General features: G+C 33.7%; 1 protein-coding gene across 1 annotated transcript in view; it reads right to left on the bottom strand.

Annotated features, from left to right (window-relative positions):
* The window catches only part of ADAMTS19 (ADAM metallopeptidase with thrombospondin type 1 motif 19), a 271,163-nt gene that overhangs the window by 111,930 nt on the left and 141,713 nt on the right, over positions 1-17,520 (bottom strand). The window contains 3 exon segments of the mRNA XM_017874729.1: positions 10,114-10,141; positions 10,143-10,262; positions 11,762-11,902. Of these exon segments, the coding sequence (XP_017730218.1) occupies positions 10,114-10,141; positions 10,143-10,262; positions 11,762-11,902 (289 nt within the window).

Here is a 17,520-nt window from a genome sequence, read left to right as displayed (position 1 = left end):
ATAAAATGACGGTAGTACAGAAAACTGAATGAAGAAGTCTAAATGCACGTACGTGGTTGCATATTCCAATAATTCCAAATGAAACAGTACTATAATAACTCTAAGTAGATTCAGAAAAATTGAGGATTTCTATTTTAATCTGTAGAGGTGAGTTTGGCAAACTATGGCCTGGAGACTGGTCACCTGTCTTACTCATCCACTTACATATTATCTGTGGCTGATTTGAGCTAGAGCAGCAGATTTGAGTTGCAACATAGGCTCTGCTGCTGACAAGCCTAATATATTTACTATCTGGCCCTTTAAATAAAGATGTGTGATCCCAGACCTAGACCCAGATCAGGTCTCTTAAAGACGTAAAGGATTATAGCTAAAAATGTAATAGATAAAGTAGGATCCTAAAGAGAATTCAAATAACATAAAAGTAAATTAATGGGGATCAGAGGGAAATAAAGAGTTAAAAAATAAATTATAAAATCAAGACCTAAATTCAAACACATTGTTTAATCAATGATTAAACATTAATGAAATACTTACCTCAATTAAAAGGTTATAATTTTTAAAACAGATGAAAATCAAGACTTAACTACATGCTTACTACAAGAAACTCACTTGAAATAGTACATGGATACATTTAAACTAAATAAAAGCATAATATTATACCATGCAAAAAATAAACACACAAAATCAGATTAATATTGGATATAATAAACTTCAATATAAATAAGTTATACTTCTACCAGTGATAAAGAAGACTTTTTCATAATGAAACGAAATGCTATAAGAAGACATAACAATAATAACTGTATTAGTGTCTTGCAATAAAACCTTATGAGGTATGAATCAAAATCTGACACAATTGAAGGGAACAGACAGCTGCACAGTCATAGTAGGATATTTAAATTCCCCACTTTAGTAATTATTGGAACATCTATATACATAATAAAAGATGATTTGTATAACTCTATTAATAACCTTGACCTAATTAATATTTATGAAACACTAACAACTGTGGAAATGCATTCTGTCAAATGCATATAGTACATTCACCTGGACAGATTATAAATGAGTCTCAATAAATTTAAAGAGATCATGCAGAGTATATTTTTGGATCTAGGAGTGGGAAGTTTGGATCATATAAGAGGTGACTGCTTAAGTGATAAAAAACAACAACAAAAACAAACAAAAAACACCTAAAAACACCTACAAACACCTAAAATTTTCCCAAAGTGACTATACTATATTACCAATAGTGGTATGTGAATTCTGATTGCTCTATTATCAGCAACAATTTAGTGTTTTCAATTCTTTAAGCTTAAGACATTGAAATGTATATGCAAATATAGGTCTTTATGGTTTTAATTTGCATTTTTTGATACAATATGAATGATGTTAAACATCTTTTAAGGAGTTTGTTGGCTACCTGCATATCTTCATTTCTAAATTGTCTGTTGAAATGTTTTGCCCATTTAATTGTATTGCTTGGTCTTTTATTACTATTACAGGGATTATATATTTTGGACAACAATCCTTTGTCAGACATGCCTATTATAAATATTTTCACCCATTCTGTGGCTTACCTTTTCATTGTCTTAACGGAGTTTTCCTAAGATAAAATAATTTATTTTGATACATTTCAAACAATAATTTTCTGTTTTGTTTTTCTTTTATGGTTCACACTCCTGGTGTCCTATTAAAAAACATTTCCTCTACATTTTTCCCTGAAGTTTTATAGTTTTGTAGATTCCACATTTAGGTCTATAATACATTTAAGGTTAATTTTATCTTATGATATGATGTAATATTAAAAGATGAATATCCAATTATTCCAGCACAATTTGTTGTAAAGCTTTTCTTTACCCATTCAACTGCCTTGTTACTTTTGTTGAAATCAATTGTACACATATGTGAGAGTCTATAATTGGACTCTCTATGGTGTTCCACTGAGGAGTTAAGTCTCTCCTTTCGTCAACACCACATTGTCTTCATTACCGCAGCTTTGTAAGTCTTAAATCATGCAGTTTATGTCCTCCAACTATTTCATGTTAAGCCTTTTTTAAATCCAAATTCTTGTTGCCTCCGGAATTTTGCAATGCCAAATTACAGAGTCTAGGCCTTCTACAGTTTTTCATAATATTAGGTTGGTGCAAACATAATTGTGTTTTTTGCCATTACTTTATTTCAATTCCAGTCTGTGCATTGGCTTCAAGGAGAGGTTTGAGAGAGTCCTACAAACTTGGATGAATAAAGTAGATACAGGAGAAATGTAAAACTGGAACTTCCTATGTCAATATTTAAGGTCATCATATGATTCAGTAATACTATAAACTTTTCTATCTATTTAATACATTTGCAATTCATAGTGTGCCTAGTTCACAAAGACAGGATCTTAAGTTTCCTGGAGGTCTTCAATTTTATCACACTTCCTTCTTTTTCAAAAAAAGGTTAACTCCTACAGGGCCACTTCTCACTAGTTCTAGGGAAAAATCCTTCCATACCTCTGTATTTGCAGCCAGGCTAAGTAATTTCAGGAAGCTATTACAATGACTTGATGCAGTTGGAGCTGGCTCACCCACAAGATGCCAGATGGCCTGAAGGTACCAGGCACCAATTGCTTAGGACTCAGGAACAAGGCCATCCAAGAAGTCAGCCATTAATTCTGCAAATTAATGCAGAAGAGTGAGCTATTATTGCCTGCGATCAGGATGTTTCACCAGAATCTCTACATCTGTGTCTTTAAACATTCTGCAGATGTAAGTTGTTATCCTAAGGGTAAATTTATATCATTAATTAGATCAGCATTATGCAATAATGCGGAGCCTCTAGTGTTTGTATTTAAATATCTGTTTATAAGTATGGAAAACAAACATCTAATTTAGATGCTATGGCCCAACTGCCTTTGTTAGATTCAGAGTTACCTTGTTTTTAAGATTCTGCCTGAAACACACATGTTGAAGGTTGCTCTGAACGCTCACACTACAAAGCTTGATGTTTATTTGTAGTTGATTAGAAATGAGCTGGTCATAAGGATGCCTAACTGAATTATGAATAAGCTGTGAAACAAGCTACCTGCCCAATAGCGTAAGTAGGCTTTTATGTAGTTATTGCATTAATATTCTAAAAGGTTATCATGTTATCTTGATATATTTCTGAGACTCAAGTGCTTACATGAGTGAAAAATTTAGAATCAGTACCCCATTATTCAATTGATTCACTTATTCATTCACCAAATATGTATTGAACACTTATTTGGATGCTAGAGATACAATGACAAAAGGGCTGACAACTTTGATCATGTGAAGGAGCTTACCATACAGGAGATTTGTTTTGTATAGCACTTAGATGACAGAATGGCAGGTATGGTGACTCCACATAGAGCCAATTGACGGTGTATATGTATGTAGCAGAACTACAGTCATGCTTTGCTTAATGATAGCAATACATTTTGAGAAATGTGTCATTAGGCAATGTAGTCATTGTGTGAACATTGTAGAGTGTACTTACACAAGCCTAGATGATATAGCCCACTACACACCTGGGCTATATGGTGTATCCCATTGTTTCTAAGCTACAAACCTGTATAGCATGTTACTGTACTGTATATGTTAGGCAACTGTAAAACAATCCTAAGTATTTGTGCATCTAAACATAGAAATGTTACAGTAAAATACAGATTATAATCTTATAAGACCATTGTTGTATATGTGGTCCATTGACTGAAATGTCATTATGTAGTGCACAACTATGTTCAGTCTTCCACAGTTAGAACTATTTTCTGCTATATTTTTAAGTTATACTTCCTGACCCATTATATATTCAGGCATTCCCATATAGCTTCAAATAATGGTGTGTCAAACCCTTTGGGAAAAAATATCAACCGTGTAATCTCAGCCTTCATTTTGCTCCACTTGTCTTCAGTTTTTTAAAAAATTTTGTTTTATACTTTAATTCTAAGTTCAGGGGTATATTACAGGTTTGCTATATAGGTAAACTCAATGTCACAGGGGTTTGTTGTACAAATGATTTCATTCCCCATGTACTAAGCCTAGTACTCAATAGCTATTATTTCTGATCCTCTTCCTCCTCCCACCCTCCAGTCTTCAGTAGGCCCCAGTGTCTATTGTTCCCTTCTTTGTGTTCATGAGTTCTTATTATTTAGCTCCCAATTATAAGTGAGAACAAACAGTATTTGGTTTTTTGTTCCTGCATTAGTTTGCTAAGGATAATGGCCTTCACCTCTATCCATGTTCCTGCAAAAGACATGATCTCGTTCTTTTTTATTGCTGCATGGTATTCCATAGTGTATATGTACCACATTTTCTTTATCCAGCCTGTCACTACTGGGCGTTTAGGTTAATTCTATGTCTTTGCTATTGTGAACAGTGCTGCAGTGAACATTCACATGCATGTGTCTTTATAGTGGAATGATTTATATTGCTTTGGGTATATACCCAGTAATGGGATTGCTGGGTTGAATGGTAGTTATGGGTAGTTATGTTTTTAGCTCTTTGAGGAATTGCCACACTGCTTTCTGATGGGGAACTAATTTACACTCCCATTAACAGTGTATAAGTCTTCCCCTTTCTCTGCAACCTCACCAGCATCTGTTATTTTTTGATTTTTCTAGTAATAGCCATTCTGACTGGTATGAGATGTTATCTCATTGTCGTTTTGATATGTATTTATCCAATGATCAGTGTTACTGACTTTTTTTTGATATGCTTGTTGGCTGCATGTCTTTTGGAAAGTGTCTGTTCATGTTCTTTGCCCACTTTTTAATGGAGTTGTTTTTTCCTTTTAAATTTGTTTAAGTTCCTCCCATTCTGAAGGTTGTCTCTTTACTCTATTGATGGTTTCTTTTGCTGTGCAGAGCTCTTAAGTTTAATTAGATCCCATTTGTCAAATTTTGTTTTTGTTGAAATTGCTTTTGGAATCTTTGTCATGAAACCTTTGCCCATTCCTATGGGCAAAAAATAGTCCAGACGAGTATTGCCTAGGTTGTTTTCCAGGGCTTTTACAGTTTTAGGTTTTACATTTAAGTCTTCAGCTTTTGACACAGCTGATCAGTCTCTCTTTGAGAAATGTCCTCTTCACATTGCCTCCAGGATCTTAATTTGCTTTGGTTCTATTCCTACCTCAACATACTTCAGAATTTTGTTTTTTCTTTCTCACTTTCCAAAACTCTAAATATTGCGTTGACTTGGGTCTTAGTCCTTGAAACTTATTCTAACTCACTTCCAATTGTTATTTGGTATCATGTCCCCAATATCTTATACTTCTTAATGAATTCCAAATATATATCATGGACCTGCTTACATTCCTCCTTGGATGTGTAATGGGCATCTCAAAACATGACCCACAGTGAATCCCAGGGCATTTTGCATTCTGTTTTCTCTTGCTATATTCCTCCCAAGATAAATGCATAGCTTGCTCTTCCACTTTCTTTAGATCTCTAAACAAATGTCACCTTCTCTAGGAAACTTTCCCAGGTCACCTTATATGAAATAACACCATCCCAATCATCTACCTTGATAGTACTTTCTGTTTTACCTGAGTTCATATTTCTTCTAAACAATTATCACCAACTGACATATTAGATATGCATTTGCTTATTTTATATTTCCTCCAACTAAAATGTAAGTTCCATGGAGGCAGGGTCTTTGATTCCTGCTGTATTATTAGTGCTTCATACAGTGCCTGCAAAGTACTTAGAACTTAATAAATATTTGTCAAATCAATGACGAAATATGTAAGTGATCTTTTCTATGGTTCTAGCTATCTATCTGTCATCTATTAGGTTACTACACTTTACAAGCTGTACTGATTTGGGACTGGAATATAAAAGTGGAGAGAAAATAAAAAGGAGAACATTTCTGGACACCGTAAACCTAAAACTTAACTTTATTAGCACAACCTGTAGTTTTAAAACAAGGCAACATCTTAGGATATTGAGAAACAGATTTTAAAAACCCAAATAATCATATTTTCAGAGATCAAGGAAAAAAAATCTGTGCAGGTAGGTTAGTGGGAAATAATCGCATGAATAGAGCAAAGAGCTTAGCAAAAGAAATCAATTAAGATACTGGTTAAAACTGATAGTATAGGTGCTATAGGAGACAAAAAAATTAGTTTAAATACAAGAGCTGATCTAAGGGTTTTCCCATAGAGAAGACAATATAGCATATAAAGAAGTTTGAGTTCCATAAGACACTGGAGAGCATAGTGGTTACAGTGCATTCTGTTTTTTGGGATTTAGACACAATGTGAGTTTGGATCTAGCATTCTCTGTTAATAGGTATAAGAACTTCAAATTATTATATAACTGCTCTAGACCTCAAATTGTTGATTTGTAAAATAGGACTAGACAATAACTATGGCATTTAATGGTTATAAGAATCAAATTGTGGTTTTAGGTCTAACATTTAAGTCTTTAATCCATCTTGAATTAATTTTAAATGTTAGACCTAAAACCATAAAAACCCTAGAAGAAAACCTAGGCGATACCATTCAGTGCATAGGCATGGGCAAGGACTTCATGACTAAAACACCCAAAGCAATAGCAACAAAAACCAAAATTGACAACTGGGATCTAAATAAACTAAAGAGCTTCTGCACAGCAAAAGAAACTACCATCAGAGTGAACAGGCAACCTACAGAATGGGAGAAAATTTTTGCAATCTATTCATCTGACAAAGGGCTAACATCCAGAATATACAAAGCACTTAAACAAATTTATAAGAAAAAAATCAACCCCATCAAAAAGTGGGCTAAGGATATGAACAGACACTTTTCAAAGGAAGACATTTATGCAGCCAAAAGACACATGAAAACATGCTCATCATCACTGGTCATTAGAGAAATGCAAATCAAAACTGCAATGAGATACCACCTCATACCAGTTAGAATGACGATCATTAAAAATTCAGGAAACCAACAGGTGCTGGAGAGATGTGGAGAAAATAGGGAACAACTTTTACACTGTTGTGACTTGTAAACTAGTTCAATCATCGTGGGAAGACCAGTTGGGCCGATTCCCTCCAAAGGATCTAGAACTAGAAAACCCATTTGGACCCCAGCTATCCCCATTAACTGTATATACCCAAAGGATATATTCCATGGCGCTACTTGTTAAAGGATACATGCACACATATGTTTAATTGCCAGTACTATTTCACAGTAGGCCAAAGACTTGGGAACCCAACTCAAATGTCCAATCAATTGATAGACTGGATTTAGGAAATGTGATGGTAACATATACACCCATTGGAATACTAGGGCAGCCATAAAAAAAGGTGAGTTCATTCCCTTTGTAGTGACCATGGATGCAACTGGAAACCATCATTCTCAGCAAACTATCACAAGGTCAGAAAACCAAACACCGCATGTTCTCACTCATAGGTGGGAACTGAACAATGAGAACACTTGGACAAAGGGCGAGGAACATCACACACTGGGATCTGTTGTTAGGGGGGAAGATGGGGGAGGGATAGCATTAGGAGAAATACCTAATGTAAATGATGAGTTAATGGGTGCAGCAAACCAACACAGCACATGTAAACATATGTAACAAACCTGCATGTTGTACACATGTACCCTAGAACTTAAAGTATAATAAAAGAAAAAGAATCAAATTACATCATAAAAATAAATAATTTAACACACTATATGGAAGATATTTAGAGGTCAAAACATTGTAGAATGGCACTAGCAAAATTTAATTGCAATGTGATATATTAAAATAATTTTTTTTTTAAATTAAGATCTACCTTTTGCAAAATGTCAGGCAATCGTTACTGCAATAAATTTCAAAATTACTCCAAGGTAATAAGAATGTCTCTATCCAGAGCTATAAACTCTCCTGTGTAGCTTGGGGTATTTCATAAGCAGTGGGTTCTAATAAGGAAATCTTGCTCTCATTTCCTATTAGCTGTGTCTCAGTTTGAGCCTACCTATGTAAGCTAACCCAATTCATTATTATTTTTTTTTAAGTTCTAGGGTACATGCGCACAATGTGCAGGTTTGTTACATATGTATACTTGTGCCATGTTGGTGTGCTGCACCCTTCAACTCGTCAGCACCCTAAAAGCTTGTAAAATAGTAATTATGGAAAAGAATCTACAATTTAACAGAATCATGTGTGTAGTTGATCATCTACTGAGTTTTTACAGCAGGAATGCTTTATAGAAGATGAACATTTTGGATCAACTGATCCATTGATCAGTTCTATCAATTCTCTATATCGCATGAACTGAAACTGTCTCCTGTGCAATGCTCCAGTGACAGTGAACACCGACAGCCTACTTTGTTGCCTAAAATAATGGTAACTTCAGCCTGTAAAAGTGTCTGCCCACAAACCCAAACCTTTGTACGTCAGAAACTTTCATTTTACCATGAATATTTAAGGAAGAAGATTGTGACCAGACTTTTGATTGTCTAAAGATTCAGAGGTGAAAGCAGAGTGAAGAAGGTTAGTAGATGAGGTCAGAGAGGTACCGGAGACAGACCTTACAGAACTAATGTCATAATTGTCACACATGATATGGAGTTCCGAGGATCCATGGCTGTGCCACATGTAAACCCTTTGGCATTAGATCACACATAGCAACACCAGTTCCTTTCAAGCTCCACTATTGCCAGGTGAGTATTACAGTCCATACAGCCTTTTACACATCACATTTGATGCAGCTCCAACTCCATACATTCACTCATTTTAATTCTAAATCATTTGTTCACTGGATATTTCACTTACTCTGTGCCAGTCCCTAGGCTAGATGCTGGAGAAACTCACTCTGCCCTCATGCAGCTTACACACTGGTGGGTGAAACTGATCAAAAGCAATTAATAAATAAGTGCAAAACTCTTAATAAGAACCACAAAGCAAAGACAGCATTCAACACATTATAATGTCATATGCTTTGTTCCTTATAATGGATCTTAATTATGCTGAGTTACCCAAAACAGCATTATCCTCAACAAAGCCAAACTCCTTTGAGACATTCACAAAAACTGTGGCTGGGTGAAATAGGCTATGTTTCAGCGATACTTAACCAATTTACTCTCAGTGTGGTTATCGGTTTATTCCTGAAGTACAATGTGTATGTGTGTGTGTGTGAGGAGGAGGTGAGAGGAGATGGGCAGATAGGGGATGGCCAGCAGGAAAGAAAAAAAAGGGGTTAATAGAGCTTAAACTCTTCCATCAGTTAAGAAGGTAATTTTGCTTCATCCTTTAGAATTTATGGACTTAACACTACTGTCTTCTCTGAGTAATTACTGACTATTGGAATATTAATACATAAACACTGCTTTACCATTATACATTTTCTGTTTTCTTCCAGTTTATGTAGAAATGTACTCTCTTAATTTTTGTTCCTATAAAAGATACTTTTAAAATTTTATTTTTAGGGTTAAAACGTATAGTTCCTCCTCCACAATTACACGTTCATATATAGCTTTTATCACATTTTTACCCATTTCCATATAAGAAAATACAGTTGGCCCTCCCTGTTTGTAGTTTCCACATCCAGGGATCCAACCAACCACAGATACAAAAAATGTTTTAAAAAAACAACAACACAACAATATAAATAATACAAATAATAAAATAACATAGTATAATAATTACATAGCATTTAAAATGTATCAGGTTCTGTAAGTAATCTAGGGATGATTTAAAGTATTTGAGAGGATGTGGGTAGGTTATATGCAAATACTACATTATTTTTCATAAGGGACTTTAGCAGCTGGGAGTTTTGGTATCTGCTCAGGGAACGGGATGTGGGTACTGAAACCAATTCCTACAGATATGGAGAGAAAACTGTATGGGATTTGAAATAGAAGCATTGAACTGACATAATAAAAATGCTTCCCTGACATCAATGTAATTTTCAAAGTAGAAATTATTAGGTCTTTCTTTATTGACTTTGATTAAATGCTCACATCTTATTTCTATCACTTCCAAGGTATAAGAAAAAAATGCACAAACCTTTTCTTAGAAAATCCTTCTTTTATATATTGGGGTGTTTTTGATCCACAAACGCTAAAATAAAGTTACCTTCTCCTACCAGTCAATATTTCTAAACAATGAATGAACGCACAAAACCCCACCTGGATCTTTACCTGCATCTCCTGACAAAAGAAGCCAAAGGCCCAAAAGGATCTGGCATTGTTCATCAGCAGTGTATGTCATCCCTGGCAGCTTGGAGGGAACCATCACAGAATTGACACTCTGCGGATTTGTTTGTAGCAAGCAGTTACTGGCCTTTGACCTGGCAATAGGTAGGTATGTGTAAAATTTTGAATTTAAAAAGCTGATATGATTAGTTAGCATATAACAAGAAACACTTTTATAATATCAAAATATATTTTTACTTTAAGCTCTTCCATTGAATATTCATAGAAATTATTCTATATGTCAAAAATCATTTATTTACAATGAAGATAATAAATAAATAATTTTCAAATTAAAAGAACTTTATGGTGTATAAAACACATTCATATGAATTAACTCAGCTGATCTATATAACACTGTGAGTTCAGTGTTATTTTATGCATTGAATAGGTATACAAGCTCAGAATCAGAGAGTAACTTGCCCAAAAGTAGTATGTGAATGTAAGATATCAGCTATATTTTGGGGATTTAAAGAATGTATGGAAAGCATCCTCAGCTGAATATTAACAGTGTAGATATATTTGTGCTTGACACTGTAATACAACTTTGTATACAACTCTGTAATATATTTTAAAGTGGTATTTGATGTCATAGGAGTCCTGATTCATGTGAAGGCAGCCGTACAAAATCATGCATGTTTCTTAGGAACTCATTAGGGCCTACAGAACGGCTGCTGATGCAGCTACTGATGGTGTGTCTGAAGTATCACATGCTCTGAGTGCTCTTCTCTAGACTGTTATGACAAAGAGCATGCACAGCATATATTGTACTTATTTTAGAGCAAAGCTATGGAATGTGAGAAACATTATAGTTTGATAGATTTCGTAGCCATTTAATAGAAAAATTGGCTTAACTATTTAAAGGATATAGAAAAGTGAATAAAGTTCATCTGTGTAGTGAGTTTAGCAAGTTAGGTGTTCCTGTATTTCTCATTAAGACTTGTTTTGGATACCTTAAGCATCTCACTAACTACTTTGCATATTGCTTACTGCTTCAGGTGATCCTTCTATAATTATAGAAATAAGGGCTTTAAAAATGAACAAGTGCTTTAAAATGAAAATGAGAGCAACAGTAATATTTTTCATTTACTTTTCCAACAAGACAGAAGCTAAGTGTTACTGCCACTGAATGTGGAAAAGAAGAGACTCAAGGGCTATGATAATGGTGAAAACTATTTATTAATGAAAAAATAGTTGAAGCATAGATATATTACAAACGAAAAGGGAAGATTTTGTTAGAAGGGCTCTGATCTTCATGATAACAGATGTGCTGGATGATGAACAGTGTGAATATTTCCACTGGGAATAATTGAAGAGGCAATTAAATACTGTGACAGATTTTTAAAATCATTATAACAATTTTTCAATCTTACAAATAATCTTAACTGTCCTTTTGAAAATGTAGAAATTAAAAGCAGGGGTTAAATAACATGTCCCAAACTACACCATGAGTCAATGGAAAAGTCAGGATTGGAACCAAGTGCCTTCATGTTTACTCTGGTGGCCTTTCCACTTTGCCACCCTGGCTTCTCTATTTGTAAAAAGTAACCGCACACATAAACATTCACAAGGCAAAAACGATAAGTGACATCCATACCTGAGAAATCTTTCCAACTCTTCCTTGCTACATCGAGACCATGAAACATCACCAAGATTCTGTCCTTTAATCCATTCACCAGACATGATATGAAGACCATCAGCACACGATGGGTGGTCGTTGTCATGGTTAATGCCCATGCTGATTTGGAATATAATAAAATTTTAAAATTTACACTAAGTAAATGTTACTTGTTAACTTTTTGTAACTGCAGTTAAATAACGATTAAAATACTTAAAATACTGAGAGCCAAATTTGTTTTAAGGAAATTAGGTTCAAAATAAAATTAGATTTCAGATTAAGTTACTTTTAAATTTTGTTACCCCAATTTAAGGTAAATATTTTATTTAATAAAAAAATTTTCCCTAATCAACCTACAAAATGACATGTTTAAGTCATTCATACTGAAATGATCTATAGATATATTCTTTGCATAGTAGTATATATGAAACTCAGAAACAATACATTTATATTTAACCATACTAGATTCTTGCTGTTGCCTGAATCAAATTTTCTTCAAAATTTGATTTGAATACACATCTTTTACCAAATTTGAAACTTCATTAATCTATTAATTTCCTATGTCTTCACCATGTACTTCATTAGACCATCCTCCTCCTCCCACATCATATAACACAAATTATCCTGGCCTTCTTTATCTTTTTGAATGAATCCTGAATCTGTTGAAATTGTATTCTAAAAGTTGGACTTATTTCTAAATAGATGTTCTAGAAATACCTTAAATTTAGTATGTCTACAGACTGCCTTTCTTACTTTCTCTTTCAATTCTCTATTTACTCCTCTATCCTATTTTTTTCTTGCTCTCTTTTTATGCTTTTGCTAGCTACTAAGTTCTGCCAAATAAAGAATCTTCAAGTCATCATTTATTTTTTTCTTTTCCTGAATTATCGCATAGGCTCTATTTATTGTTAGAGGCAAGCCCTGCCAACTCTACCTTCTAAGTATTTCACTCAACTGTCATCTCCCTTCTATCCTATAGTTACTATTTAAATTATTGTATCCTTATTACAGTATATACAAAGTCTTGAGTTGTTATGGTATTGTACATGGGTTCTGTCCCTCTAATCTTTACCAAAATTCTCCCTTCCCCTTCTCCTACCGTGCCCCAGTGAGATCTATTTAAAACACAATCTGCCTATGCCATTCCTATGTTTTCTCATTATCCATATGGCAATTTCCAGCTCTTTAACATGATACATAGCCCCTTCATATTCTTCTACATTGTTATTAGATTTTCTTCTTCAGCAATACCAAATGACTTGTAATTTCCCAAACATTATATTGTTTCTTATTTTCTTGCAGTTAATTGTTACTTAGCATTTTCTAGGTATCATAAATCTTATAAGGGGATTTATAAACTTGTGTTAAGCAACAAAATGTGGTAGAAATGATTATAATATGCATTTTGCAGATGAGAAGTAACTTGTCCAAGATTATACAATGAGAAATTGGAAAGTAATAATGTTTGAACTGAGCTCTAGAAGTCATGTGATTAACCATTTCACATTGGGCATCTATAAATTCCATCCTCCAACCCCACATGCTGTCTACAGTGCCTCTCCTTCAGCTTCTTTGCCTGGACAAACTCAAATTCTACTTAATCATCAACATTAATGCAGTTTACTTTTATCAGGTTTTCTTTCACTATCCCCTACCTCACCCATTTGTACTATCTCTTCTGGGAACAACACAGGATTCTGTGAACAACATTGTTACAGCATTTTCTATATTGCATTATAAATTTTTACTTTTGGTTCATTCTCCAAATTCTTGAGACTCTGTAACCAACGTTGAATCATGGGTTCAATGATCATGTAGAAAAAAAATTATATAGTCTCTTGTGAATTCTCATAATGAGGCCAGTAAAATAATTTTTGTGGATGAGAGTTAGTACTGAAGAAGCAGAGAAGAGTCCATTTGTGTACATGCATAGCCTGAGATAATAGCAGGATAGTCCACTGTTCTCTTTTCTTCTTCTGTTATGGTCTAGATAATAAATAAAATTGTTTTCATAATGAAAAATTTACAAGAATATCTATATTGTGTTTTAAAACATGAAATTAGAACTGTTACAGAAATTGCTAAGGGAAATTACAATTAGAGTACCTATGTTTCCTCAAATCAAAATAAAATTTAAAAAAACTACCAAACTATATTTTTAAGATGAATTATAAGTTTGAATCAAAATTGTCACAATTAAATACGTCTTTTGAAGGAAGAAATAGAAAGGAATAAATAAATTCCATCCATACATTAAAATTAAGACAATTATATCACCATGCAATTAACTATAAAAATGAGGTATAAATAAAACTAAAAATACATTATTTGAAATTTTACTTTCACTTTGGTTTAGAAAAATCACATGACAGTGAGTCATATTTTCTTTCCTATTCTAATAAATTTCTTCAAATAGAGTCTGTAGCAACACATATTAATAGAATAAATAACAGAGAAAACAGGAAGATAAATGTTTTCATACTTAGAAGATAAAGAGGAAAAATAAGAGAGTATATGGAATAGGTATGAACCAGTTCAATTAAAATATTAAAAGGCAGAGTAAAAAGATGTTGAAATTAGAAAGTGACTTAATCTCTGTATCTTCCCCTTATTTCACCAAAGGCAAGTTAAAAAACAATAAATAAACATGCCTCAGTTGCCTTATTTGCTAAATGTACTTTCTTGACTGATTTGTTGTGATGACTGCATAAGCATGATATGTAGTACCTGAACAATGCCTGGAATACAGGCAGAATCCATAATGCTCCTTTATACTGGGGAAATAAATCAGAGAAATTTAATTATATCATTCTAATTCATCAAAAGATATATAAACAGATTTATTATTAATTACATTAAATTCACTCTGCTGTATTTGCTTTCTTTGGCGAAAGTGTGCACTTCAGAAAAACCAAGAAAATAACAATCAAAAAACTTTACTTAGATATTAAGTTAAAATAAGAAATTATAAATATGGCACAATATCACAAATCAGTAAAAGTGGCTTAATTTAATTCTGACTGTGTGGTTCAAATGCAGCCCATCAGTGTCCTGTCTCCTCTCTGCCATGGATTCTGGCTACAGCACACATCACTGGGTGGCCTGTTAATTAACAACTACTCGCCATTGTGGCATGTGCTTGACTCTTCCATCTGTGGTGGCATAATCTTTCAAACCATACACAAATGCTATCATTTTTGAAAGGTAACTAGTCTTTCTCAGAAATAATAAACCTTCCTAAATAATGTGTTCCTATGAGGGAAGGAGAGGGATTGCTTCCAAGATTTGGCAATTTGGACATTTTTCCAATATTGTGTAATGGGATTTTCCAAATATGGATGATTACAACCTCTTATCCAGATAATAATTTTCCTTTTGGGATCCTGGTCCTGATTCTGATGTAAGAAATTAGCTTCAGCCATGGGGAGGTCTGGTGATTCAAGCATTGTTTACCAGTAGTTAAATTTTCCTAAAGCCATTTAACTCATAACAGAAAAAAATTATCATTAAATTGGGACAGGCTTTTTTAACCACACATCTGGAATTATCAGGAAACACTGCTTAGTCTCGACTCTATAGGTTTGAAATAAAACAATTAATCGCGCACCTTAATCTGTGTCAGATACTCTATTAACCACTGACAGTGATGATGTCACTTATTCCTCACAATATTCCCATAATGTTTCTATTATCATGACTTCTGTTTTACAAATGAGGAAGGTGTTGCGGTTAATGGTGAAGCTGTGACTCAAACCCGGGCAGTCTGATGCTCACACAGATGAACCTCTGAACTACCACACAATAGTGCTTTTCTTTCCGGATCAAAACTCTCCACTTTTGGAGATGATTTATTGTTTTCTGAACAATTTTAAATGCCTCTGTTCTTTTAGCAGAAATGCACCTCTACATGTAGAGCCTTGTAACCAAGTCACATGCATTGCATGGAAAACATTCTCTAAGTAAGACATTAGCAACACCTCTACTCACACTGCAATTGAACCACATTTTAATAATCTCAGTTTAAATTCATTTTGACAAAGAGCCTTGGGCAAATAAACTCTTCACTAACATTGTACATGGTTGTCAAGTCAACTGAAAAAATATTTTTATCATATAAAACTTCTCAACTTGTTTAAAAGTCTTTGCCAGGAAGTTTTCTGATATCCTGCGGAAAGCTGGAGAAGCATTTGGATTTTGAAGATGGTCCCTTTTGATGTTTAAAGAATTAGAGAGGAGAAGCCTTATAAATTCACTCACTTTTTTTGGATAATTGGAAAGGATCTGATTTGTAAACAGTAATATTTTAAAAGAGTAGGTTTTTTTGTGCTAAATACATTAAGCATTTTTATGACATAGTATTTCCCACTAAAGCCATATATTATGTGGAAACATTAATAAAAGAAAGAAACAAACTATTACAATGTCTTACTGGAAGTAGATTATATTTATACAAAATGACATTTAATTTCGTATTTCTTAGAATTCAGTGGGTATATCTAATTCAATATAATTTCACTATTGTGTGTTCACGGAGAAAAAATTTAGACATTAAGATATACAATATATTTTTGTATCATATTTCTTTTAATATTTTAAGTCCTTTCAATTTGCACAAACAAGGAAACCTACTTTTATTGGCAAGTCAAAAGGCTATATAAAAGCAAGGTAAAAAATAAGAGGTTAAAAGAAGAAAAGTAGAGGTACAAAAAGAGATTCCTTTTGACTTTGTTGTGCATTATATTACAGGTTTATCTAACAATGTACATATACTTGTTGAGAACCCACTACTGTGCTGAGCTGGAGTCACAGAGATAAATAAGACTCAGTTCCTACACTCAAAGAGTGTATTATCTACTAGGATTGGAACACTATCCCTTGCTCTTGTGTAGCAAATGGATGCCTGGATCCTGTTTGCCCTATATTCCTTAAACCTCTACCGCTTATCTGCCCCTTTTCAATTCTATTGCTATCAACCAAAATTGGTGCTGATTCTTTTTACTTCTGGATTATTGTAATGTCTGCCTGACTGTCCTCCTGCTCTTTAACTCTTTGCTTCTTAAACCATGCTTTAATGGTGCTAGTTTCTTATGAGTGTATTAATATAAAAAAGCTAGTTTCCTATGCAAAAGCTTTTCATTAGCCCTGGCAAGCAGAGATTCTAAAAATGTGAATAATGAACCACTTGCATCAGAATCATAGGGCATGAGGACATTAGAGTACTTAAAATGCAGATTCATGGGCCTGCCCCCAACGAATTAAAATAGAATATTTAGAGGTAAGGCCTAAGAAATAGCATTTTGACACATTTTCTAGATGATTCTTATTTACTCAAAATTCTGGAAAGCAATGATCTACAGGATGAAATCCATTCTTTATCTCATTATTCAAAACATCTGTAAACTGATATCAATCTGATTTTCATAGTTAATTCCAGCCTAACCTTTTGTATAGTTCCTTTCCATTAGAATACCTTCCATTCTAATCTGCATTTACATAGACTTTCTGCCTTTAAAAAAGGATTTGTTAATAAATTATAGCCCATATTTATCATTATCTTTAACTTCTATGCCCTTCACATATATGGTGTGTAAGACATATCAGAATTGTCTCGTATTTCTGGTTAATTTTAAATGATATATATAAATTACCACTACCTAGAATGTACGTGTTCACAGAACAGAAATAGTCATATTTTCTTTTTACTTCCTTTAATTATTTAGTTGAATGTCCTGTTAAAT

This window comes from Rhinopithecus bieti, unplaced genomic scaffold (assembly GCF_001698545.2).
Source record: "Rhinopithecus bieti isolate Rb0 unplaced genomic scaffold, ASM169854v2 scaffold_8035, whole genome shotgun sequence".
NCBI classification, from domain to species: domain Eukaryota; kingdom Metazoa; phylum Chordata; class Mammalia; order Primates; family Cercopithecidae; genus Rhinopithecus; species Rhinopithecus bieti.
The sequence above is the reverse complement of the archived record's forward strand: the minus strand, read 5'-3'. Positions and strand labels throughout refer to the sequence as shown.